We start from the raw sequence: 27755 nt of genomic DNA, 5'->3' as shown, positions 1-27755 counted from the left end.
TTGTGCATATGTACAACTAGTTTCTATAGTGAACCTCACTAAGGCTGTGTTCGGCAGCTCCTCTTCCCAACCCATCTCCCTCGTTTTCCGCGCGCACGCTTTTCAAACTGCTAAACGCTGCATTTTTTGTTAAAGATTTATATACGAAAGTTTCTTAAAAAAATCAAATTAATCCATATTTGGAAAAAAAATTAGCAAATATTTAATTAATCACCCGCTAATCGCTGCTCCATTTTTCGTACGGGCACTTAGTGTTGGGAACCAGGGGTTCCGAACACACCCTAAATTCGTTTATGGTTTCTATGGTTTTGACTTTGTCAGGTAAAGTCATACACACGCAGAAATTACATTAAGTCACATTGTTATAACTTATGGTTGCAATGTAACCCCCATAGCCTGAGTTTCTGTTCCTTTGGTATGTGTAACTAAGTTCTAACTCATACCAATGTCGCTTCTCTTAATACATATTTCCTCCGTCCCTAAAAGAGTATTGTTGACAGGCTATACCTGACAACGGTATTTTTTTTAAATATAGGGGATGTTAATACCAGGATATACTCGAGATAGCGGTAAAGTAGATGGGAGACAGTGATTTTTATACTTGTTCAGGCCCCTGAGGTGCGTAATATCCTTAATCCAAATTATATGAATGGCTCTTAAATGTATCTCACATCAATTACAATGGGGGAGAAAGCTAGCTAATCTAGCCTACCAACTAGTATTCGTCGAGAACTAATCCGATGACTTAAGAGTCAGTGACTAGCTATTGGCTTCATCCTAGCTTGTATTCGATGTGGTTTGTGGCTATGGATCATGATTCGATGCCCTCTTCCTGAGGGCTATATATTTATACGTGTAGGCAATTTCTTGTCCAAGTAGAAATCGAACAGTTCATGTAGGATACGAGCATATATGACATTGCCTTCCCTAGGCCGAAAGCACTTCCTCCTGCACTCCTGATGGTGGTTGTGGGTGGTTACCGACAAACAAACATCATAAGCAATCGTCATCAGGTGCTATTAAAGGAGGAGAGCTTCTTCACTTGCAACACACATTTCAAGGAGTAATTCTCTCATTTCATACGTTATATTCTCTCTATTAGTAGTGGAGTTTGGCTTATAAATAGTCTTCGGTCCTATAGTCTTCTCTGAGATTCCGGTACGTTTTTAGTACTTTACTTTTCTTGTAAGATAATAGTTGCAATAATTGAATTATCTTCTTTATTATATTGTGTTCATAGTTCATTAATTATGTGCTCTATGAATATATTATACTTCATTTATATGCTTCACACGACTAAGCTAGTCAATCTATGCTACAGTAATGGTTTAATGATCTTAATGGATTGCACTAGTTCTAACTTATCCATGCGAAGGGTGGGAGTCTCGGGGGAATTAGTGACATTATTTATTAATATAAGCATGGTGATTAGGTTAGTTAAATGTTGTTGGATGTGGGTATGCCTTATGAAAAGTGAGGTAGGTGGCAAGTGATGACAGCTCTGTCCGTCTTTTGTATTCCTCCATGTCCGGGTATTACGTAAGAGTTCATACAATGACATAACTATACTGGCAGACCAGTACTGAGTGGTCTCTCGATAGTACCTGGGTGCCTAGAACTAAGTCCTAGCCTTAAGTATGTGTGTGCTAAATGTAAACTAAACATTACAAATATAGACGTACATATGAATCTTAGCTTTCTATAGTTCTTCTCCATTGCCTAGTGTATCATTATTAAAGATGAATCTCCTGTGTGTCACGCTATCCCATTATCATTTATGAATTAACCCATGTCAAACCATGGTGAAATAATTATAGTCTGATTAAGGAATATATGAACTCTATCTTTACACCGTTGTTTTCCCTACGGAAATATAAATACGATATCCTTGGAATACTCTTGGGTAAAATGCTACAGCAGTATCCGTGCGCTCGTGTATTTACGTGTGACCATAAGAAATACCAACAAGGACGATGATACCGCAACTCTTATTTTATTATTTCCAATCCAATGAAAAAGAGAAACCATGTTAAATGATGATTTTGCCTCACGGGCCAGCACATGTTATTCGGCTTGTTTGGTCGAACCAGGCTTTCTCCCCGTCTCCCCTCAAAAACCCTAGAGCCGCAGTGACAACTATATTTTACAACTTGTCCAAATTCTACCTCAAAAACCCTAGAGCCGCAGTAATAACTACATTTTGCAACTTGTCCAAATTCTAAACCAGATCAAAAATTTTGTTTTCTTCCCCAAATTTTCAAACTACATATGATGCAACTCCCAATATACCGTTGACGCTCCAAGTATTGTTATTATACATCATTTCTACACATTACACATTAGTACAGTTGAGCGCTAGGTCAGAAGCTTGTGGCCTAAGGGGTATTCTTGTCTTTTTGAAAACTTTACCTCTATATTATTTTAGACCAAATAGAGAGGTAAAATTTGTCTCTAAGAATGGTTGTAATATCTTGCAACAAATTATCAGTTTTTGGAGGTGTTATTATTCAATAGTGACACATTAAGTGTCATATAGCAAAATTTACCTTATTAATGCGGAGAAAAAGAGGAGAGAATACTACTGGTTGAGTGGCTAAAAAGATCTACTGCATCACTCTAAACTACGTTGTTTTGTGGACAGATTTTAGGCTAAAACCACGCTAGTATATGGAAATGCATTTGTCCATTATTTATCTAAGCTACATAAATTGATTGCCCTACTTGATTTATGTATGTAGTTGACTTCGCTTTGGATGGGTTCTATAACGGTGGTACCTAAATACAGCTGTCAACTAACCATGTGACTATGGAGCAGGATGCAAGCGGCCTACCTGCGAGTCTACTTATAGATCAAATAAGTGGTAACCCGCGGGTTTTCGCGTCGTGGTCTGGCTTGCTGCAAGATATAAATATGTTGACTCATAAACTTATTTATAGATCAAATTAATAGGTAACTCACGGGTCAATCCGCGACTTACCACTAATTTTACCTATATACAGGTTCACGGGTTAGCCCACTTACATTTCTTCTATGTTGGCTCGAGCTTGAAATGCTCTCGAGCCTCGGCTTTGTTGACAACCTTATACCTAAGTATGTATATAAGTGAGTTGGAGCATCTCCAAGACAGATAACAAAAATTATAAACAATGGATTAGGAAAAAAAAAAGTAGGCCCAAAAACCTTTCTCATCTTCAAGAGAGGCAAAAGGAAATTTAGATCCAAAATTAGTTTATGGGGCACGTAGGCAAACATGGTGGGACCGGTAGTTATCATTTTTCTTTCGTTGGTGTGATCTTTTTCTTTTTCTGTTTTCTTGTACACAGCCGATCAATTTTCCCCTCAATTTCACCAATTGGAAGTGAAGCGCCGGTTGGAAATATGATCATAAATCGGCATATTTTAATCCAAAATATTAAGATAATAAACATAACTTGCACAGTGTGAAATGATCTAGTGATAAAACTAAAACTAAACATAACCATGAGCATGTTTAAGGTAAAATAAGTATCAACTATAAGACAACGCAATAATATTGCGACTGACAGATTTAACAGAATGAAAGGTAGCAAAAGGATGTTATACCCTGTGAAAGTCTCTCTGCTGGATTGTGAGGCAGAATTGCCTCCGTTGGTGTTGTCGATCGGTGCGCCACCTCCTGCTCCTGGCGCACCACCTCCTGCCACACCGGAAACGCCACCACCAGTAGACATCGCGATGCAGTGCCTCCGTTGGTGTTATCGATCGGCGCGCCACCTCCTGCTCCTGGCGCACCACCTCCTGCTGCACCAGAAACGCCACCACCAGTAGACATCGTGATGCAGAACATAGACAAAGAAAACGAGCGGAGCAATCGTGCGGAAGCACTCCCCAAAAACACAGAGGAAGATGAACCAAGCGGTGGAAAGAATACACGGAGGAGGATTAGCTTCCGTTACCGCAGTAACGACGCAATCAATGAGTATTGAATCGCCTACCCGTGCCCGTTACAGAGGTAATCTCGTGGAGTTGAATCAGAGGTAATCTCGTGGAGTTGAATTATGAACCGATGCAAAAGGAGAGAGAGACGAGACGCCACACCACGGCTCGGCGCGCGCGCGGGGCTTTCCGATCCCCATCTCAACCGGTCAATATGGAGCCTCCAATAACTCCCTATTTAAGTTGAGTTACTCCACTTTTAATTCCTAAGGTGGTATTATTATCTTTAATATTTATTATGGGCCTTTGAGATTTTAATAGAAATAAATCGGGCCTAACCCATTTATTCTAACAGCGCCTATTACATGTTATAGATTTACGAGCATATTTATGTACAGTATGGTTTTTTTGAAAAAATATATCAGTTTCTTATAATAGTATTTTAAATTAACTTTCAACTTTGTAGTATTTAATTCATTTATTTGTGCCCACAAAATGTATTAATTAAAAAGTCAGATGATCAGATAAAAAGACTACACACCGAGTCAATTCAGGTTGAAGAATTAGTGCTTAAGGACTACCTTTAACCGCCTTTGAGCTCTTGAAATATGACCCTTTTTTGCTGGAAAGCACAGTGAGCATGACACGAGAGATTCTCGGCGAAGGGAGAACAAAACCTTTGTTCAAAACCATTTTCGGTAGGATTCCATAGTAGAGGATTTTCTCTAATCTCTTACTCTTCTTACAAGAAGACGGGTTTTAAAAAGAAGAGGTTATTCGCTTATACGATACCTTTTTTTCTTACAAAACTTTCATTTGGTATGCCGTGACTAAATATAGATTTTACTTTCTTTTAGAAACACAGGCATTCAAAACGTGTTACGCTCATCACTGTGAACATGTGCATGTACATGTACCCTACCCTCAAGAGTAACTTCGGAAGACTGAGTTGGTAACTTGAGATTGATAAAGTCAGATATATATCTCGCTGTGGATGAATATCTAGTTGATCAAATGATTGTGAACTTTGTTTGTGTTATGGAGTATAAGATTTTTATTAAAAGTTCATGTAGCAGTGCTCTTTTTTTATAAAAAATGCGACATACATATTGTCCTTTCTTCTTGTCCTAAAATAGAAACTCCATTAGTGTTTGTGAATACTCCGGATGCCAGTTATACCTGATCGATGTTGATTAAAGTTTTGACCGTTTCATTATAAGCACAAAATACCGTAACTGTAGAATATTAGTATTTTAGTTTTCTTTATGAGAAAATTAAGCTGTCCTAAACACTTAGAACTTTCAAACACCATCGATCAAAGCTTGTTAATTGAGTCAAGATAAATAAATCATCAAGAAAGCAAAGTATTAGGGCAATCCAACCCAAAAAATAGAGTAAATTACATCGCCGGTGTATCAACTTGGCATGTGGGTGCAAAATGGTGCAAGAACTTGAGAAATGAGCAATCTAGTGTAACAACTTGGTAGATAGGTGTAATTTAGTATAAGAATTTTATAAGTGATCACATAAATGCAGCAACTTGCAAGGTAGGTACGATTTTGATACAATAATTAAGAAGTTATGTGGCAACTTAATTATTTGAAGCTTATTTATATTTTTATCATAGTAACTAGTAACTGAATTTCAATTAAACTGAATGTAGAAATTATTATATTTGGTTGATATTTGAGAAGGTGAAGAAAACAAAAAATTCTTAAAAGGTAATTGTGTCGACGGTGGGTACCCATAGACCGGATATAGAGGGTATTGGGGTACACTGGTACGAGGATCTACGTAGTACGACATCAAGGAAACAAGAGACAAAGATTATACTGGTTCAGGCCCCTTAGCAGGTAATAGCCCTAATCCAGTTGATGTGGGATTATATTGAGAGAACCACAGATTACAAAGGAAATAATAGAACTCGGTGGTACCGACGAGATCGTAGTCGAGTTGATTCGACTAGATCACCCGGCGACTTGGCTCCTGTAGTCTCCGGCTTCGTAGGCTGTGGTCGTTGTGTAGGCTATGAGATTCGATCCCCTAAGTTCCCCCGGGGCATCCCTTTTATATCACTGGTCAGGCGGTCTCCAAGTAGGACTCGAAGACATCAGACCCTGTACGATATAGTAACGACCCAGTCCTACACGGGTAGAAACCTTTCCATTGGTAGACTCCGTGATGGATTTCCTTAGCGTGTCCAGAGAACGTCCGTATATGCACCGCTATATCGTATTTCCGTATAGCATACATCCAAGGGTAGAGGGTATACCTTATCCGTAACCCTGACAAATTGGATGCAAATTATATGTGCAGTATAATTTTTAAAGATTAAATTCAATATTATAAGGTAATATCCATAGGATTACTATGTAATGACGTATTGACAACGTGAAAAAAAATCACCTAGCGTATGCTTAGCCAAATTAATGCACCAAAATTCTAAATTATCAAGTTCTTGTACTAAAACGCACCTACTTGTCAAGTTGTTGCACTCGGACGTTCAATTCTCAACTTCTTATACTATATCGCACCCACTTGTCAAGTTGGTGTACCATGAGTGCAATTTACTCCAAAAAATATTATAATTTTCATACTTGCCATATCACATAGACATTATGCATGAGAACTATTTGCCCAATGGGTGGTTTATTCAAAATAAATTCTCGTCCAATCACCTTCTTCTCTCTCCTTTTACCCACCTATTTTTTATTTTCATTTTTCGTTTACGTGTAGAGCATTTTTTTCCTAAGAAATAGTTTCCTCATTTTTTTCCCTCTCTCTTCATTAACTCTTTTTTCCCTCTCTCTTCATTAACTCTCTTGCCATCTTTGCTCTTTACATATGTGGTAGTGTAATTAGGGTGAATAAGTATAGTTTCTTATACAATATAAGATTATTTATAGATCGTATCTTTACAACAGTAAGATAACAAAAGCTCTAACCATTACCTCAAAAAATATTCTTTTGATTCTATTCTTTCCATTTTTTCCCCTCATGCAGCCATGCTTTTCATATTATAGAGGCTAAGAGTCGTTGTTACCCGCAACAATGATGTTTTATCTATTCTCTCTCTCTATTTTATGTCAACAAGCATTTCTAATTAGAAAAGCTAAGACATTGTTATAAATAATCATTGTACATGTCCTTAATGCTATAGAAATTAGCTAAGGTGGAGGGTTAAGAGTGCCCTTAACAGTTACGTGTCCCCGAGAAATAGAAAGTTAGAAACGATCACGTTGTTCTTCTATCAAGTTCTGTTCATTTTTCTCTTTAGGAAAAAGAAAATGAGTGCTGTAACTTTGTTTTTGGGTAGAAATGATGCGGTCGGGGAATCAACGGCTGCCGTGAGCGAATAAAGCCTCAAAACATTGTCGTCCGTCCGCCGCGGCGGGCCCTACGCGCTGAACTCCCTAAAGGCATCGCGTCCGGCGAGTAGCGGCGCTGACCAGATCAGCCGAGTGCCTGCCTAATGTGGCTGTCTATGTGGCCGAATTTTGATTATTGTGTCTCTGACTCTCTATCGTTTTTTATTTTTCGGGTGGTGAGTGTGTTCGCTAGCAGGAGTTACCAACTCCCCCCCTCCTTTTTCTCCTTTTCCGTGTGCACGCTTTTCAAACTACTTATTTTTTAAAAAAAAAATACTTCCTTCGTTTCATATTATAAGACTTTCTAGCATTACCCACATTCATATATATGCTAATAAATCTAGACATATATGTGTGCCTAGATTCATTAACATCTATATGAATACGAGCAATGCTAGAAAATCTTATAACTTGAAACAGAGGTATTAGCTAATACTTAATTAATCACGCGTTAATGGACTACTCCGTTTTTCGTACGTGGGTGATGGGTTCCCAACACCCACCACCGAACACAGCCAAAATAACACGCTGTTAACGACGAAATTTGGTAAGCCCAAAGTCATCATCGGCTTAGAGTCAGTATCGGCTTCAGAGTTATGGAATCAGCCGATGGGAGTCATCAAATCGCCAGCAATCGTGTTCTTGATGGAGTCGAATCAACTAAAGGGAATTTATCCAGAAGAGTCCGAGTTCAAGAAGAATGCGGCATGTCAGTTTATCTATTAATTAGGAATAGTTTATTAGTTTCCTTTTATCTTTAGGAAGGTGTGTTTAGTGTCCGATAGGGACTTTATGTTTTCCTTTTATCTTTAGGAAAGTTTCTTTCTTGTCCGACAAGGACTTGTATCAACCCACAGGTATAAATATGTACACTCGGGGTCTATGTAATTTATCTTCACGATCAATATAATTCGGTGCATCGCCACCTTTTATCTTTTCTACTTTATTTTATCGTCCGGCGGGACTTGGCACCTGACGCGGGGCTGCATCGATGTTCGATCTCTGGCTTAGGGGTAAGTCCAATGATCCGCCGGCCCAGGCAATTGTATCATTTACGTTGACGTCGTTCAAGGCTGCATCAGTATATTCGACCTCTTGGATTGCTCTGGTTTGGATGATATATTTGCCTACCTATTTAACATATGTCTCTGTTAATCTAGTCTTAACATATCAATTTAGCTCTATCGGCTGCTTCTCGTTTTAGGATTTCTGCCGGTATCGGCTAAATCGTGTTACTAGATTAGATTAGCTTAGACATCTACCACTCTGAAACTCAGTCAACGGCTTGATTGTCTAGATATTATGTTTCTTTTCATATTTAGTGCTGCATCAGTTAAGTTTGATCTACTAAGTCGTGCTTAGAACCATAATCTCTAGCCTGCTTCTTGATTGCCAATAAGGGTTTCATCGGGGTTTCAGCCGGTGAGTTATCTCGACGTTGCATCGGCTCATAAGGATTACATATACATATAAGTTGGATTTAGCCGATGACAACAAAGGTTTCACTGTTTAATCTAATCTTGTGGATTTTATGACATCGGACCTCCAGCTGATTTGTGCTTTAACCTTCGGATCGATGCTTATTTATCATATCATTATTTGCCGATTGGTTTATATTGGATTATATTGTTATTTTATTACATCATCATCATCCGATTGCCTTTATATCATTATCTACATTGGACATATAGCCGATTGCTTAAACCCTATCGCTATCGGCTGGTATCGGCATCGGCTATTATCGGTTATCGGCTTGAACTACTCCATCGGCTTGTCAGCTGATCGGCTGTTTTGATATACTATTTGCATATCTTGTCAGTTGCAGGATCAAACTGACTGGCACGTCCGCATCTCATCAAGATTTAGGCCTACACAGGAGCTAAGCAAATCTCCCAGGCCGGTGTGTTCGATTTTTTCGTCAACACACGCCGTTGCTCAAACTGGCTTCAGTCGACAGAGGAGCCGTCGGATGAAATTAGGGCTACTAAAATAGCTCGAGGCTACCTCAAAATCAACATTGGTAGCTAAACGTAAGAATGTCATAAGAGATTCAAGCAGGATGACGATAGCGATGTATGATACTCCCTCCGTTTCATCTTATAAGATGTTTTGACTTTGGTTAAAGTCAAATTGTTTGAAGTTTGACTAAGTTTATAGTAAAATATAATACTCCCTCCATCTACTTTTGATAGTCATATTTCCAAATCTGAAAATTTTATTTTTGATAGGCATATTTCAATCCAACAACTTATCATCTTAATGACTTTCTTGGATTTAATGCATGACTCCTCGTTCTTCCACACATGATTGGCTACATGGGCATTGAGAAATGTAAATATTAATGAATCGCTTGTTTACGAGGAATGACTAGTAGCATATTTAAATGGATGATAAGAAGAATTACTTATCCTTGGTCTGTGTGCCAAGATGAAATATGACTATCAAAAGTAGATGGAGGGAGTAATATTTACATTACCAAATTAGTTTTATTAAATTAATAATTAATTATATTTTTATAATAAGTTTATCTTGGGTTGACAATATTACACTTGGTTAAACTTAAAGTAGTTTGACTTTGACCAAAGTTAAAACATCTTATAACCTGAAACGGAGGGAGTATTTACTAACGAAATTTAGTCGAAACCTACATCTGCAAGGTACTAATTATGAGTGCTCCTCCCAGATCCTGAATGATTATAATGTATCAGAGTTATAAACGACCCTCGGTCGGACGACGTTGGCAACCGCTACCTTTTGCCTATACTAAATTGCCATGCGGTTATAACAGGTATGCCTCTCTATTTAAGGGAGGGTCTAGGGGCCTATTTAAGAGAGCTTAAGATTCTGAGAAGCAGCTGGTTGGAAGCCAGCTTCTGAGAATCTGGAAAAGCTGGGTTTCTCAGCTTCATCTCAAAATGTTTCTTGACAGTTGTCGATGGTTTCCTTGAAAATGTTCAAATCAGCTACTCATCACAAATCCCGTTTTGAAAAGCAGTGAGAACGATCTCATCCTTACTTTCAGGATCATGTTGCGTGCCTCCGAGAAACACTAGGGGTATGTTTAGTTCACGTTAAAATTAGTAAACTAAAAGTTTGATTGAAATTGGAACAATGTGATGGAAAAGTTAAAATTTATATGTGTAGAAAAGTTTTGATGTGATAAAAAAGTTAAAAGTTTGAAGAAAAATTTTGGAACTGAACTCGGCCCTGATGTAGTCCTTCAATGACTCGATTTTTCGTTGTTGAATGAGAACCTGACCTGACGAGACGTAAATGCCTTGAAGTTGGCAACGAACCGCTCCCGAACCTCGCCCCCGGAACGAAATGGATTCCCGCGGAAGCCCCGAAAGCCAGCTCCCTGCAGAGTCGGCGAGTGCCACAGGAAGGCAGTTTGCCCAAGTTGAGTACACGTGATTTGCGACCGAGGATGTGGTTTAACGAAGAGAATAGGGAGGTTAAATAGACTTACGTTTTTTTTTTGGTTTCAGCTGGTCCACTAGTCGGCCGATCCAAGACCAAGCTAGAGAAAAAGCCCATACTTGGCCCATGACTCCTTGCACCATAGTCGCAATCACCCACCCCTCGGACTCGACTCCCGGAGTTGGCCCGCCGCCGCCGCCGCCTCGCCTGCGTCGATCTCCATCCCGCGACCGGAGCTCCACCTGTGCCGGCGTCTGCTGCTTCCACCGCATCCTCGCTAGCCTGCCCCGCCGGTGAGCATCCATCCATCCGTTCCGCACAAAAATCCTCCTCATCTCTTTCTGCTCGATTTTGAGTTAGCCCTAGCAGCTTGTCTTCCAGGAGTAGATCTGGAAGCTGCTTCTCTCGTTGCCTTATGCCTTAGCTCTAGTACTAATACCCAGTTTAGTTTGTTCCCAAGAAAATTTGGTCTAGGTCCACCCATGCCAATTTAGGCTTCACTGCTTGCAGATACATATAGTATTGATCGTTGGTTGCAAATCACATGCTCCAGCGAGAGGAAGCAACGATGGCAGTTGCATTAGCTTCATTTCGCGCTTTTACTCTTTGTCCTATTTTTGAACGGTTTTCCTCCTATTTTTTCAGTGAAACTGGACAAGAATGGAGAACATGCAGTATGCTGAAGAACTAGTCAAGGAATTTCTTGTGTTCAGAGGCTTCACGAGTACTCTGCAATCGTACGAGTCGGAATTGTCTACCGAGATCGGGAGGAACTTTCAAGTAGACAAGATCCTAGATTTGGTTTTCTCGGTGTATATACCAAAGTACCAATTGGATAGGTTGCAAGGTCTGTTTACCTTTTTTAAGCAGTGCTTCACTTCACCTGCGGATGCGGAGCTTTTCTCGGCTCTCATTAAATTGGAGCTGTCGGTGTTACGGTATTATGTTGTCAATGCATTGAAATCTGGAAGACAAGACAAAGTAGTTGAATTCTTCGGTGCTAATGGCAATTATCTGCTGCAGAAGCGTGAAGACTGGCAAGCATGGTTTGGTGCGTATTCTTAGTTCCTTTTGCTATATTCCATCAAGTGTCAACCTCATTCTTATCTTCTTGTTCTTAATTGTGATACACAGCTATGCCATATATCACGAGCCCAAGCTTGGATCCACAATTCCGTGTATATTTCTCCAAAGAATGGTCGGACACTTTGATTCTTTCATTCCGAAATTTTTTGAGCGGGATATTTAATGGTCTTCATATCCTTGAACAACATGTTATTTGTTTTATTCTTCTATTCTTCCTCAAGTTGGTAGTAAACATGTTTGCTTTCTATAATATGCAAGAACTCCCTAAATGGGATACAACATAAGTGCATAACACCTTTATCCACATTCTAGTTGATCATCAAGTAAATTGTATTGTATGTTTGTTAATGTGATTGTTACCTATATTTGGGTTAACAAACATATTATGTTTTGTTCAACAATGTTTTCTCCTTAATTTTTCCACGAATTCCAGCTCTTCTCAAAATTAGCACTGAAAAGAATACCATTAAATGCCTAAAGAACGACATAAAGCAACTGAATAACAAATTATCAGAGCTACAAGCATTGTTAGAGATGAAGGAGACTGAAATATCTCAGTTGAGAAGGTAAATCTATGCTCTTTATACATTACACTGCAGCATAACTAATCTGTTTGCACATGCATGCGTAGCTTTTGTGGAGATTGGATGAAACTAGGAAAATTATGTTCACTAATTAATCTAACAGTACCTTCATTTCTTATTACGTTCAGTATCCAGTTAATGTAAAGCATGAAGTAAAATATGATTTCTAACCTCCACCCACATACATACACAGCCTCACACTCGGAAACTAGAAACTGCTGTGTTTCATTTGTTTTCATGCCCTCGCTTGCCTTACCAAGTTAGTTTCGCAGTGGCTGAACAGTTCAAACTCGATATTCAAGCGTCAAGCATTTAGATTCAGAGCACTTCAAACTCATTTCTTGGATTTCACATAAATGTCAACATTACGCTACCTTCTGCCCAAAGGAATTTATGTCTCAATTGATAAATACAGGAATAGTACTGGTGTTGATTTGGGCAACATGAATGTTCCCAACACTAGTGCAGCTGACTCTTCTCTTGAAGGACAAGATATGCCAGGAGTTTTCGAAGAATCCTCAGCTTCGAGAAGCGCTGCACAGGGTTTTGATTCACAGTCTTCGAGCTCAGTGAAATCTTCTACAAGAGATGAGAAATTGCACAAATCTTTTCAGATAAGCAATGCAGGTTACGTCTTAGTTCTATATTCTTTCAATGGCACATATAAGTCTCTTTACCATTGGTTATGCAAAATGAGCAATGTTCTGTTGTTATTTCACTTACACCAAAACTTACTCCCATTTTCATAATCCTTTCTGATGCCCTTATGGTTTGGATTGTTTTTTTTGCATTATCCAAAAATATTGCCACACTTTCATATTCTTCAGTACTTTGGATGCCTTTATTCATATTTACAATACTAAATTTATTCTTACATGTGGCAACACTGAAGCATCACATGTTTCTTTGTTGCAGAGAACGAGCAGATTTTGGTGACAGAGGATGACTTTCCAGAAGTGAAAGTGGATTTTCAGGTAACAATAATCAATTCCTAGTAGTATATCATCCTTTTTAATTCCCTATATGACTAATCAAACCTGCTAACAGGAAACATTTTTAGGCCATAACAGTTCAATTAGCTGCTGTCGATTTTCTGCATCTGGATCAAATGTTGCAAGTTCTTCCGTTGATGGTACAGTGAGGTAATTGTGCCATCTCCATTTTCCTTTGGTTGCCTAACTGATGTTTCTAGATTTTGATCCATTGGTTTTACAATTCTTAAAAAGAATCTGGACATATGATTCCTCAACACCATCATCCAAAAATGCCACTATATACTGTGGGTCTGAAGTCAGTGCTCTTTCTTGGGAATGCAGATCTGACCGCTTGGTATGTGATGTCTATATTGGATTTTTTTTGTTATATCATTTTTTACAGCATTTGACCTTTGAAAAAACATATTTAAGATATTTCATTTTATCACCCATTTCTCTTGACAATAGCTGCTCATAGGCACAGCTAATGGTGGCATTAAAGCTTGGAATGCTGATGCAAAGAGAGTTGTTTGCGACCTCAGTACATCAAAAGACTTTCCCAGGTTACAACTGTTACTTTCTTGCTTATCACTTAAGTTTATGCTAATGGAGCTTCTTGATCTCTTGCAGTGTGTTAGATTTGAAGTGTAGCCCTGTAGAACCTGTGTTTGTCTCTGCAGCTGCATCTAGACGGTACTTTTTGAATCCTTATTTTCATAAGAAATCCATTTCCAGTTATTTCAAATTGATAGCTTCCTTTTCCTACAATAGCAGGGACCACTGCATTTCTGTTTTGTGACAAAAGCTTTGGTTATATTTTCATTGTACATGCCATTTAACTTTATAAAAGCTTTTATCATGTTGTATCTTCTAGATTTCCTACACCACTGTATGATTAAAATCTAGGTGGCATTTGCTTATTTTGAGCTTTGAATTACTTTCAGGCCTGGATCAACTATATTTGACAGAACAGGATTTGCTTCCTTGACTGTATGGCATATGAAAACATGGAAACCTCTGGTACTTCTATTGCTTATCCCCTTGTCTTAAACCTATGTGTGGATTCGGCTAGTAAGCTCTTCCTCCATGATAATATCCTTTTCTTCTATTATGAAGACAGTTCTACCACTTGGGGAGGACCCACCTGCTATTACTTCAGTTTGCTTCAATCATAATGGAAAAATCTTGGCAGCTTCTGCAACAGATGGGATGATTCACATGTTTGGTATCCTTTTTTATTTTAATTATTTTATTAATAGTCATTCAGCATCATACGTATATATTAAGTTATTTGCTTTTGATCTGGAATATGGTATCACTACCTGTTGCATTGTTTGTATGAGATCCCATATCAATAGTTTACTTAACTGCACAAAGACATGTCTGCTGGTCTTCAGATCACTGGATGGCCTGCCCATGATTCCCCTGTCAGCTCTGTTCTTTTCGGGCCTGCTGAAACTAGTATATTTAGTTTGGGCTCAGATGGAAAGGTATGTAGCCCCTTTTAGTAATCACGTTGATTCTAACATTGTATAGCACTGTGGTACGTTCTTATGAAGGACTGGACTCTTTGGTTATAAAAACAATTTTCTTATTTTTTCAATACTTAATCAGTGTAAGAAAATTAACTGCTCTAGCGTTTGTTAAGGTTAATGTTGACGTCACAAGTCCATGAATTCATTTTTTACTTGTACAATTATTTCTTTTGTTATTTTTCATAGTCCCATTATTTTATCTAATGTTAACTATATGGTTCTTAGATATTTGAGTGGAGCCTGCACAATCAAGGCCAGATTCTTTGGTCAAGAGATTGCAGTAGGTAAGAATATGTGGCACTTGGTATAAATCATTGCTGATTCTCAAATGGCAACTAATGCTAATAAGGTTTACTCATTAGGGGCTATTAGAATTGGTACAAATATTTTTCAAACTTGATATGATTCAGGGAGTTGTGGGGGTTGAGATTTTATAAATGCATAAAATTAAACGTGTTTACTGTAGCCGCTCTAGAATCCTGGCAAGATCTCTATGCTAATCTATTCATTCTCTCTGTTCTCTTGAGCAACCAATTATTGCATTATTGCTTGGCACATGGACATCACACCATTTCTTTAAATTTGTGTGGAGGAAACCCAGTAGTCCCAGAAGTATTTGTGGACATATTTTGGTTTAATTGCTTGAAACTCTCATATACTGGTGATGAATTTAGATATAGTTTAGATACAGCGTGTGGATAATTAAGATTGTCCCTTTTATATAGTAATCTTGAGATCTCCACTTGAATACAAAGATTCTAATATCTGATATGATGGTAAATTTCTTGATACTGGATGAAAATTTGGAAGTTTATCACATTGTATGTTTTATCAGTTAAGAGAGTTGTATTTGTCTACGCAATATACATTATTATTTGGAAAGAAACATTGTTTACACATCAGATTGAGCTGCATTTTATCAATCCTGATTGGAGATGCTGTATTTAACGGACTGCAAACACAGTATATTTTGCAAAGTGAACTTATCAGACCATTTCCTCATTTTTCCTAATTGCATTTCTATCACCAGGTTTTGCAGTCCAGAGAGCTTTAGCAAACGCATGCATGAGATATCATTGGATTCTGATGGCAAGAGGCTGTTGGTTACATCGGGTCTTGTCCGGGCTCCTATATATCAGGTCTCCACAATCACCCAAACTTCCAGGTTCATTTTGCAGAAGTGATACCAATGCAAATCGTCTATAATTTTTCCTCAGGTACAAGGCCATGAAAGTGGGCTGAGGACACTTGCTCATAGTGCATCTATTACAAGTGTGGATTGGCACCCGACGCTACCAATGTACATTACTGGGTCTGCAGACAACTCTGTCCGGGTCACATCCATTGTATGAATCAATCTGTGAGTGTGACAGGCAGATTGCTCTCGAGGCCTTGTTGATTTCTCGATGCAACCACATACGCCATTCCATGAGGTGACCAGTGGTGTGCCAAATGATTATCCATTTTCCTAAATAGGCCTGGCCTCTGGGTTTCAAATCCCCAATACGTGCTTCTTTTCCTACCATATACCGACTCAGTTGTCATGTCCAGATTAGTGGCCTTTGGTTCAGGATACATTTTTGCGTTGAAGGTGTCCTGTGATGGTGAGCTTCTATAACCTTTTTGCTGTAGAACTGCATGAGTTATGCAATCTTTACAACAGGGTTTGGGAATTAAAATCGTAGCAGCAGGTTTCGTCCTAAAGCAAAACAGTTTTGTAATCCTTGTAACGGCAGCTGGTGATGAACAGTATCAGTGTGTGTGGTGTCAGCCATGCAACAACATTGTAGCCTAGCATTTGAACCAAACAAGTACAGGGCCCAAGTATTACTACATTTGTTGCATCGACATGAGCATTGTTTGTGTGGTTGGGACCAAATTGACCTCTAAAAAGGTGTCCTGTTCTTCCCTGCTGCTTTTATTGTGTGTAAAACTATATATCTCAACATTGTGAGTTTATATACATGAATGCGTGTAGTCTCCATGTGGGCCAATGGTTATCTCTAACATGCGGAGATATCCTGTCTGAATAAATCAGAACCACAGGTTGCTGCTCTATCCTTTGTTCCTTTTGGCCTGTTAAGATTGAAACTGAGGTGGATAGTCAAACATTACGAGAAGCAATACTACTCATAAGACGTTTTGACTCTAGTCAAAGTTAAACTACTCTAAGTTTGACTAATTTTATAGAAAAAAAAAGTAATATTTTTAACCAAAGACAAATATATTATGAAAATTTATTCAATTATAGATTTAATGAAATTATGCTGGTGTTGTAAATATTACTACTTTTTTTTCTACAGAGTTAGTCAAATTTAGAGTAGTTTGATTTTGACTAAAGTTAAAACGTCTTGTAACCTGAAATGGAGGGAGTATTTTGGTGGATTGAAATTCTGCAATTGGACCCATAACCTGCACTATTGAAGTTAGCTACCCAAAATTCCTTATATTATGGAGGGAGTAATGTCGAGGCCCTTTTCTATATTGGCTCTACGGTCCTTTCGGTGTTTTCAGCCTATGCAACTTATATACTCCATCCATTTGACCAAGCTTGTTTAAAAAAGTAGTAACATTTTTAACCCAAGACAAATATATTATGAAATATATTTAATTATAGATTTAATAAACTTACTTGGTGAAGTCAAACGACTTCAAGTTTGATCAAGTTTGTAGATAAATGTAGTAATATTTGCAACACTAAATAAGTTCATTAAATCTATAATTGAATATATTTCATAATATATTTGTCTTGAGTTAAAAATGTTACTACTTTTTTTAACAAGCTTGGTCAAATTAGAGTAGTTTGACTTTGACTAAAGTCCAAAACAACTTCTAATCTGAAACGGAGGGAGTAGAATATCAAGGCACCGTGTTAATTTCAATTCGGAGTTTCGGGTTGTGGCACCATGTTAAACTAGTTGATGCCCCGCGCTTTACTGCGGGATATGTGGATGAATGTATATTATACATTATAAAAAATGATAGACGTATATATGTTTAGATAATGTGAAGATGGTGATTTAACATTGCTTGCGTGCTAAGTTCAAACTAAAATTTTTCGTCAAAAAAAGTTCAAACTAAATTACAAATGATATATCATGTTGGCATGAAATCTAGAATACTCTATATAATAATTGCTAGTGAGTGATGATATGGCACACTTGCATGTTGAACTTTAAAAGTTAGTGGGTATCAGCTATATATAAAGTATAGTTGTCTTTGGTATAAGAGCAGGTACAATAAGATCCTTTTGCCGGTGACAACGGCTCCACGTTGGTTTTGATTGTGCGCTGGAGGAGAGAGAACGCGTCAGCGAGCGACTAATTAGTCGCCGAGCTATACGCGTGTTCCGAGAAATTGTGGGCCCAAGCGTACGAGAGTTGCGGGAGGATAGGATGATCGATGCAGCATCACGATCAATGCGGAATAAAATAAATATATGATGCATCATGATTATAGCCCATTTATTGTACTATATTTGCCTCTTAAGTTTGATGAAGATGATGTGAAAGAAATTGGAGTAAGTAATGGGCTACACTATTAAACTTCCTCTAAGTATGATTAACCATGTTAAATGTGTTTGCACACGAGACACGACTAACCATGTAACGAGTAATCTTTTGACCTGTGCCACGTCATCTCAATCTTTGGCCCCTCTGCTCTCGCAAGCTCATGCCATGGCCGCCGTCGCTGCCACCGCGCCGGCGACCTCCGTGACCGCCGCTACCTTCTCGCCATCACTCCCATTGCTCTCTCGCTACCAACTCCCCCGCGCCCACCGGGCCGCGTCCACCGTGGCGTTCGCCGCGCGCCGCTTCCGCGGCGTAAACCCTAGCAGCGACCGCCCCCGCGGGAGGCGCGCCTCCGTCCCGGCCGCTCCCACCACCTCCGCCGCCCGCGACGACGGCGGCGGCGGCGGCGGCATCGGTGCCCTCGAGGCGGAGCTCTGGCGCCTCCAGCGCCGGGCGGAGCTGCGCCTTCACCGCCTCGCCGCCGAGGCCGACGAGGCCTACCGCGACCTCCGCTACTCCGCCCGCGTCGTCGGCGGGGACCGCGTCGTCCTCACCTTCCGCCGCTCGTCCCTGCGCTTCGCCGCCGCCGCGCTCCTCTGGTCGCTCGCGCTCTCCGCCGCGGCGTGGGCGCTGCTGGGGTGGGCCGTCCGCGCCTGGCAGCGGCGGGGCCTGGGGTGGCGCGGAGGGGAAGGCGCGGCCGTAGTGCGGAGGAGGGACCGCAGCCTGGGTGGCAAGGAGGTGGTGGTCGCCGTGTCGTCGTCCCCGGTGGTGGCTCCAGTCAGCCGTGTGCCTGAGCCGGCAAGAGAGGTCAAGAGGAGGGAACCAAAGGCAAGGCTTCCCGAATGGTGGCCGGAATTGAGAGAGGAGGTGGTGGTGGATCAGGGGCCAGGGATGGAAAAGTGGGCGAGATTAGCGAATAGATTGGTCCGAGGTGAATGCCTGTTCTATATTAGCTGTCTTTCATTGGATGCACCTTGGTTGAAAATTAAATACGCGTAACATATGGGAAACTGAGAACAAATCCATAATTCATTTGTGGTGGTAACATTTGGGATACTGAGGGTGGTGTTAACATCTTTTTATTTGTTATGATCATCACTCATGCTAAGTTACTAATAGATGATAACAATGCAAAAACTGCAAAAAGGTTTTGTTTTGGATCCCATTCAATTCATCATTATTAGGAGCATAGTCTTTGAATTTTCAGAAATATGAGAATGGATCAGGTCATGAGAGCTTGTTAGTAATAACTTTTCCAATTGCTATGCTTCAGTACCGATTCAAGACCAAATCGTGGTATAATCTTCAAAAGTCAATCTTTATTGTTTTATGGCATCGAGCCTAACCAATTCTAAGATTTCTATCAAAATGGAAATGTGAATTCTTCTGCTATTGTATTGTCATATGTGAAGTTTGGCAATAGTTTGTTTTTAGCTACTAGCTTATTTTTAGCTCATTTTAGTTTCTTGGCATTTTATAGAATATAAGAACACTCATCGTTAGTATGATGATCCAAATAGAAAATATTCATCCTTAAGATTTGTTATGATCATTTGAATAATCTCCTACAATACCTCTTTCCCCTGTCTTTTGAACAAATATGGTTTTATGTGGTAGGTTATACAAAATAGTAAATACCTAATAATCTTACCTTTTTTGTTGGCAGGTAATTTATACCATCTTTCACCATATTCATGAGAAACTTGCTGCTTCATTTCTCAGACCTTTCAATATTTCCTTGTGCCAGCAATCATTGATAATAGAATCACAGGGAAGGATTACAAATATGATGATGCAATTCAAGTTAGTATTCTTTTTACCTGTAGTCCATAGAGGATATAGTGTTATGATATTTCATTTCTGTATAATTTCTATGCTTGCAATTGAGAGGCATTGGCATCCTCTTCATACTATGTTCTATGGATTAGAACCAGACTATTTTAGGTCATCCATCTTATCCTGACTCTTGCGTGGATGTTGTTTGTCATGGCAGCATGTAGTTCCACTTAAGCACCTATTCAGCCAACAAAATGAATTATCTTGCTTGGGGCACTAACAGAAATTTGTGGACTTACCTCGTTTCTGAGATCAGTGACATATCTGAACCATCGGAATATGATGGCTATTAATGCAATTTATTCTTGTTTTGTTCCCTACTGTTATAGAACTTTCGAGCTTTGGAGAAAGCATCACAACCCTGATCTGTTGTATGAATTTATGGAATGATACAAATGTTAGGCATTAACATGTCAATAAATGAACCCTGAATATTCTAGTAATATGGTTTATAGGCATGATCTTAAGATCCTTGGCTATTCTGTTCTAAATGTTGTTAAACGGATGATTTAAGATATTTTTGGCAGAACACTCCAAAGTTATCCAATCTTAGGTGCACCAGAGATGTTATTTGAATATTGCTACAGTTTATCTAATGATAGGGCTTTCCACTCTTGCCTAATTATATCTTTCTTTTGAATGTAGCTAAGGCAATTATGCAAGATATCAGGTGTAAAGGTCTCTTTTGACACAGAGAATGCTCGTGATTCTTTCTATAGGGCGGCAATAAACTTTGTTCTGGATGATTGCAGCAGGTGTATTTTTGTTTTTGCTTCAACCTTTGTTGCTATTACCTCCTTTTGTTTTACTATTGATTTTATTATCATCTCCATTGATCTGCACTGTGCTGATAATTTCTGCTTAATAAAGAGCAGCACAAGACATTGGAGCAGCACAAATCAGTGGGGAGAATCCAAGGAATTTTCTTGCTGGTCTTGCTAGCAATATTGGATTGGATAAATTCCGTGCTGCCACACTTGTTTGTGCATCAGTTGCTGCTCGCACACGTTCTTTGTTCTTGCAATGCTGGGTACGGATTTACCTCGATTTTCAAACCTGATTGTGTTTTTACCCATCTCATGGTCATGCTGATGTTATGTGTTCACCGCATGCAGGCACTAGAGATGCAAGGAAAACGGTCAGAGGCTCTAGAGGAGCTCTCAAAGATTTGTAGAATTCATAACATGTTCCCTCCAGAGGAAAATTCTGTATGTATTTGGTTTTTGTTTTCAACTTGGTTTTGAGCATTACTATTTTTCTGCTTACATTTTCAGACACGTAAAACCCTTAGTTGTATAACTTGTCTTGATGCCTTTACAAGTTTTCTGTTGTCCCAATGCCTTTACATGATAAGGTCAAAATTTTATGTTGTGAATTTGTTTACATTCTGACAGCATATTGATATATATCCAAACTCCAATGTAGCCAAGTATTAACACCAAGGCCAACTTTCCTTTTTGGAAGAGTAGACATAGAAAGCCAAGCGATTTACTACAGTTGTTTTCTGAGTCTGGTGTATGTTTTAGCATGTTCCATCCCTGTGCATAATACCAGTAGTTTTTTTTAGTGAATGCTTTAGAAATTTAATTCAACCTGGGTACTACACAGTTATCTTTGTTCTTACTGGTTATGTCTCTAGCATGAAGCTTAGCCTTTTTTTTGTGCTAGTTTCATGATCAGTTGTGTCATAATGTTATTTCCCTCAGTCATATCTGTGTACCTGAGCATAACTGAGCTTATTTTATAGAGTAAATTTCACAAAACCACAGGGTTCTATAATTTTTTTTTAATAAAACCCCAGCTTTTGAGGCATGAGTATAACAAAACCCCTACTTCTGTCAGCTGTAAACATGGGCCGTACCTCTCAGCTTCACCTTTTTCTTCCTCATCCCTTTCTCACGTTCCTTTCTAGCAGATCGGATCTGAGCAAACAGCAGGTGGTGGTCAGCGCATCGCTCCTCTTCCTTCCTCCCCCTCCCTCTCTTCTGCCACCTGCCACTATGCACACTTGCCCTTCTCCATCACTGCAAACATCAGCAGCAAGAAATTAGCCCCGACAGCAACTGGTATACAGAGCTAGCAGCTCGTGCAATATGAACTCCCAAAAAGGCAATTTATGGAATTTCTCCAGGAAAACCAACAAGAAGCGAATCATTGAGCAATCAACCGTTATATATGAATTAGCTATCACATTTTTAGGGGAATTAAATCAACTGTTGTCATTTGCAAGGAAAAAAAAATCAGTTACAAAGACACCCTCTTCCTAATCTTCAGAGCAGTGAGGCAAGCAATGGAGTCATTCCTTGATGCACAGTGACAGCGAGGAGGACGAGAGCAGTAAGGAAGTCATCGGCGGCGCTGGCAGTAGTGCTTTCTTGGAATGGAGGTAGAGCTCACGGGGCAAATTCACCAGATAGTAGTCCAACATGAGAATTGATGGGAGAGGCTTGAGCTTGGGCAATCTGCAGATGCCATGTCGTTGATGAAGCTGTCCAGCTCCCAATTTCCTGCCGTGCAACCACCCTGTGTTCGACCTCACTTCACATGACACCTTAGCTCTCACCATGCTGCCACAGGTAGGAATGGGGAAGAAAGTGGGGGCTTTGGGGCTAATGAACAGGGACCACCACCACCTGTTAGTTGACGGGAATTGGTGGAAGTGGGTTTTGTGTTACAATTTGCCCCCCAGTCTGTTGTATTGTGAAATAAAATGTATAACCTGTGGTTTTGTGATATGTGTGCCTCAAAACCTGTGATTTGTGAAATTTACTTTCAGAAAGATATATATGCTTCTGAGATTGTCATTGCTATTATATGAACAGATTCTAACTGAATTTTTTTGAGCGAATGAGACCATTTTTTGTGCTGTATGCATATGCATGCAAATAACCTTAATATAACAAAAAAAAACAGGTTTTATATTTTTCGCAATTTTCAATGTTATTTCTGCATATTATCCTCTTAATGGAAACATATTTATGCAACTTTTTTTTTCTTTGTCCCCTACAGGCGGAAATGGAAATGGTTGCTGGTGGACTTAAGAAGAATTTACAAGTTGCGGAAAGGGTTCATCTCTTATCTCTATATAGGAGCATCTGTACTGCTGGTAATATCAGAACTGCTGCAGAAGCTCTTGGCCTGGTAAGTAATAGCCATGACCCATGATTTATTTTGGAGTAGAACAATATATCTGCTATATTATAGCTCAATAAAGTGAAAATTCTACACCTGAGTGTAAAGTGTGCTGTTGTTTGTCTGTTTAGGGCAAATTAAAGCTCCCTGATACAACTAATTGTTATGGGTGGGGATTGGGCCTTCAACGGGATGATGAGGTCTAGCCTCGCCACCCTGGAGCCGGGTTGAGGAACAGAGAAGGGGGAGGCTAGCGATAGGGTTTAATTTCTTTCTTGATTGATTCCAATTGACTGCCGTGCCACTCCTTGTATAGAGCTGGCTCCTAACAAACCTCCGAACAACCTTATCTAATAAAGCCTAACAAACTAACCAAATGCGTGAGGATACATAAGATAAGCGACATTTATACATTAATAAGCAGATGACGTCAGGATACATAACGCCAATACTTCAAGGAAAAAGTTTACTTTGGGTCCCTTAACTCTTTTGAAAGTATACCTATCACCCTCAACTTCAAAACTTTTCTTCCCCGCAATAACAAAAAATAATAATAAAAAAAAACTGTTTAAGTTTTGTCCTCAATTCTTAAACCAGATCAAACAAACCCACCTTTTAACACACCTGGTTTTCAACTATGTGGCATCTGAATACAACAAACATGCTCAATCAGCAACCGAAAGTGAAATGGACAATAAATGCCTATAATTTCCACACCCCATTTCTCCTTTCCCAAGTTCCAACTTCCAAGGCAGCAATGCTTATGCCTGTGGACACTTCCCCGGTCTAGGGCAAGGCTCCTTCCAGTGGGCTTTGTGGGCTTCTGTGAGGGAAACGGATCCTCTTGACTTTGGTAGCAAACTCATAGTGTGCAGTTGGGCTTCAAATATTTGTCCACTGCATCCAACATCCATCCTGAATTGCTGCATTTTTAGCTTACCTAAATATACATCCATTGTAGCAAGCAAGCCAAAAGACTCATTACTAAGATGACCTTTGCTGTTGCTTGCTACTTAATGCTATGTACGGGAACCAACTGCGATACTTTATACTGCAAGCAGAAGTGCAGTATTGAAGTACTACTAAAATGGTAATATAACACCATCCAGTACAAAACAAAGGTTCATTTCCATAAAGTGAAACATCCCCAAAATGAATATGTTTTTTTTAAGAAAATGAATATGCCATTTTGAGTAGTTGTTTTGTACATTGCTAAAAATATAGGTACATGCTATGCTCAAGAATTTGTGACCTCGTTTCATGATTGATGAATAAGCTACACAATTATTTTGTTTTAACCGGTGCCAAAACTGAGCAATGATTTCTGTTCTCTCTGCACCATTGCTATGAACTTTGTCTTTTCCCTCCATGCTGTCATGTGATGTGCTGTTGGGCCGAACTGGGCTACACTTAGGCAAGCCAAGAAAGCAGCAACTCAGGACGGATGTTGGATGCAGTGGACAGTGTATTTACAGCTAACAGCATGCCTTGACTTTGCTACCGAATTCACGATGTTCTTCCGTTTATGGTCGGTTGGCTAGGATGCCATATGGCTACCACCATGGCATAATTGACAGAACTGGAGCTTATTGACCTTATGATGTTATCCAATCTGACTGGATTTTTTTTTCTTTTCGGGAAGAGAGACTGGGTTTGATATTTGGAGGATGTAGTAAATGGTTTCCAAATTGGAGGTGAAAATTAGAATATGGGATGATCTGGGCTGCTAAAAGTGAATTTATTCCTATTACAATAGTAATTATTTGAAGAGAAAATTGTTACTTTGCCATATAAGAGAGTGGCATGCTCACATTTTCCACAGTTCATTGTCATTGCTAAAATAACACAAAATGTCCGGTGAAAATTTGCTCTTTAACACCATGGAATGAAAATTTTGCACCAATCATCTCCCCTCACTCATCCATTCTGGCCATGGCTGTGGCCTAGCTAGCCACTACCTTGTGCGTCAACTCCAGATGCTGTCCCGTGCACCCTAGCCTCCAGAGCATAAACTCATTCGTCATATTCCTGGTTTAGTATCCAATGTGGCAAAGGAGCAAATTCACACTTACTTTGTGGCATATTAGTTATATTTAAGTAACTTTGTGGCAAATGCAAGTATGCTACTCAACTATTTGGCTGAAGAGTTCCTAGGGTAGTTAAAGGGTATATGAAGTATGTAGATCTGCACATATGTTTTCCAGATATATAGGGTGTGCTCAACAATCTTTGGATGAACTAAACCAGCATAGATTGATCCAATTACATATCAAGAACAAATAGTAGCAAGAGAGTGTTAAGGAATATAGAGTCCTTTACATGTATAGTACTATAGTTTATCTCTTTACATATTTGGGCCTCTTTTTAGTTCTATATGTTGCCTTAGGGCTATTATTACAAGCTATATTCATAACAAGGTATCAGAGCATCTGATCCGTGCTGCCCCCAGGAGATTGATCTCTTGGGGGTGGCCCCATTTTCGTTTTTTCCTCTCGTCGTCGATGGCTCTTCCCATTATTGGCCGCTCATCCTTGCCGCCAGGTCTCTGACATTGCCGCTGTGCTTCTCCACCGTGTATGGCTGTCGTGCGTCGCTGCTGTCTCTGCGTCACTTTCTCATCAAACCAGCGTCGCTGCTTCCTCCGCTGGTTCCTGGTTTTGTTGCTTCCATTCCTAGTTTGCTGCTTTGAGCAGATCGATTAGGATGTGTAGGGCTGTTGTCTTCTCTGGTTAGGGTGCACCTTTTTGATCTGCTGCTCCTCGCCTTTTGGTTTGCACTGCTTTACATGTCTGTCATCTCTGCTAGATCGATCAGGATAATGAAAAAGAAAATCCACCTTCCACGTATTTTGTCAGGCTCTATTCCTCGTTGCCTGGTGATTTTTGATGGTTCCAATTTCTTTTGTTTCTGCTGTGTCCACATACTCAAATCTTTTTATCTTTGAATTTTCTTCCGTTGTGTCCACATTCTATTTTCTGTTTGAGTTCATATTTGCCCTGTGCGTCCACATACTCCTGTCATCTGCTGTCTTCCTCCAGTGTTAGCCAATTTTATTGTTTGGTTAATCTCCTTGTCGTTTTCTATGCAACAAGATCATCTAGGTCTTTTTGTAGCTTTAGTGGATCATTTTTCTTTGTCATCTTGCTGCTCTTTGCCGCTTTTGCTTGCTGCTCTTGACCAAGGATACTTTTCATTGCCATTGTCACGACTTTATCTTCGGCTTCATTCGACAGGTCTTCAAGGATTCACGCTTCGACGACATTTTACAGAGTTGGATGTATTAGCTTTATATTGTCTAAGTTTTAGTACTTAGTGTAATCTCTTTCAATTGCAATGCTATTGCATACGCTTTGCATTTAAGGGAGGATGTTAAGAAATAGAGTCCTTTACATGTATAGTTTATCTCTATACATATTTTGGCCTCTTGTAGCCCTATATATTGCCTCCTTAGGGCTATTATTCAATACACAAGCTATTCATAACAGAGAGTTTGCAGGAGTCAGGAGGAACAGCATCTCCTTATTTTTTTTTATAGGTTAATGGGCAGTCAAGCTAGAGTTATCAACAATCATGAACTTACGCTACATATGCTCTTTAATTGGCTCACCAGAGTCCTACCTTTGCTCACAAGAATCCTATTCCTGTTGTTTTACTTGAACACGTTTCTCTATTTTCTAGAAGGGCTATTTATCTGGTTGTTTTTTCATGCAGAGCTTACCAGATCAATGAGAATGCAGATGCTGCTGGAGGACTCATTCTGTCCATATTTTTCTAGTTCCAACTTCTAATTGCGACAACTCTATTCGGAGTCTCGAAGCCACCAAAAAAGATTGGTAGTGGGAGATTTTGGCATCCTCAGCCATCAGGTCTCCAGAAGATGCTGATTCAGGAGCGAAGCAAACCACAGGAACAGTTCCAGGGGGAACATGTTGTCCCCAAGAAAGAATGATACCGACACATCATTTTGTTCTCCGTGGCATCCGATTTTGATACAGCATTAGCTTACACATTTGACAGTTTCACAGGATGTAAGATGTTGCATTGAGCAGTTTCTTTTTGTAAGATTTTGCAGTGCAGAAGCACAAAGGTGCTTGGTCGTGGTACGAGATGTTTCTTTAAACTCGCAGATAGTACTTGCCAAGTTGCCATTGTCCTTCAAGGTTGAAGATCGCGATCCATTTTACAGTACGGCCTGAGGGGACTTTCCGTCCCTGTCGGTGTCCTCTCTCCAGGCGATAAAGGAGGTCCCTCTCCGTCCGGCCCCTTTCCTTTATCAATTCCGGTGGTTCCGGTTGCCGGCAATGGGGAAGGGGGTATAGTTCTTCCCGTACCCTAATTGTTTTCTCTTCTTCTTTGGTGCTTTTGTGTAGTTCATCAGCATCGTGTTTCTCT

General features: G+C 39.6%; 2 protein-coding genes across 2 annotated transcripts; both read left to right on the top strand.

Moving 5' to 3' along the window:
• The first annotated feature begins 10862 nt into the window (after window positions 1–10862).
• Window positions 10863–16800, top strand: LOC127774404 (uncharacterized). Its single transcript, XM_052300648.1, has 16 exons — window positions 10863–10997; window positions 11350–11755; window positions 11839–11961; window positions 12215–12356; window positions 12790–13001; window positions 13290–13348; window positions 13422–13516; window positions 13601–13703; window positions 13817–13911; window positions 13979–14041; window positions 14293–14368; window positions 14465–14573; window positions 14726–14838; window positions 15109–15167; window positions 15914–16022; window positions 16101–16800. The coding sequence occupies exons 2-16, from the start codon at window positions 11365–11367 to the stop codon at window positions 16233–16235; spliced, it is 1884 nt and encodes a 627-aa protein (XP_052156608.1). The 5' UTR covers window positions 10863–10997; window positions 11350–11364; the 3' UTR covers window positions 16236–16800.
• A 1683-nt stretch (window positions 16801–18483) lies between these two features.
• LOC127774117 (uncharacterized) lies at window positions 18484–27504 on the top strand. The gene is made up of 7 exons (XM_052300396.1): window positions 18484–19326; window positions 20143–20198; window positions 20877–20986; window positions 21102–21261; window positions 21347–21439; window positions 23241–23372; window positions 27075–27504. The coding sequence occupies exons 1-7, from the start codon at window positions 18561–18563 to the stop codon at window positions 27090–27092; spliced, it is 1335 nt and encodes a 444-aa protein (XP_052156356.1). The 5' UTR covers window positions 18484–18560; the 3' UTR covers window positions 27093–27504.
• The last annotated feature ends 251 nt before the right edge of the window (window positions 27505–27755 follow it).

Source organism: Oryza glaberrima, chromosome 5, assembly GCF_000147395.1.
Source record: "Oryza glaberrima chromosome 5, OglaRS2, whole genome shotgun sequence".
Classification (NCBI taxonomy): domain Eukaryota; kingdom Viridiplantae; phylum Streptophyta; class Magnoliopsida; order Poales; family Poaceae; genus Oryza; species Oryza glaberrima.
The sequence above is the reverse complement of the archived record's forward strand: the minus strand, read 5'-3'. Positions and strand labels throughout refer to the sequence as shown.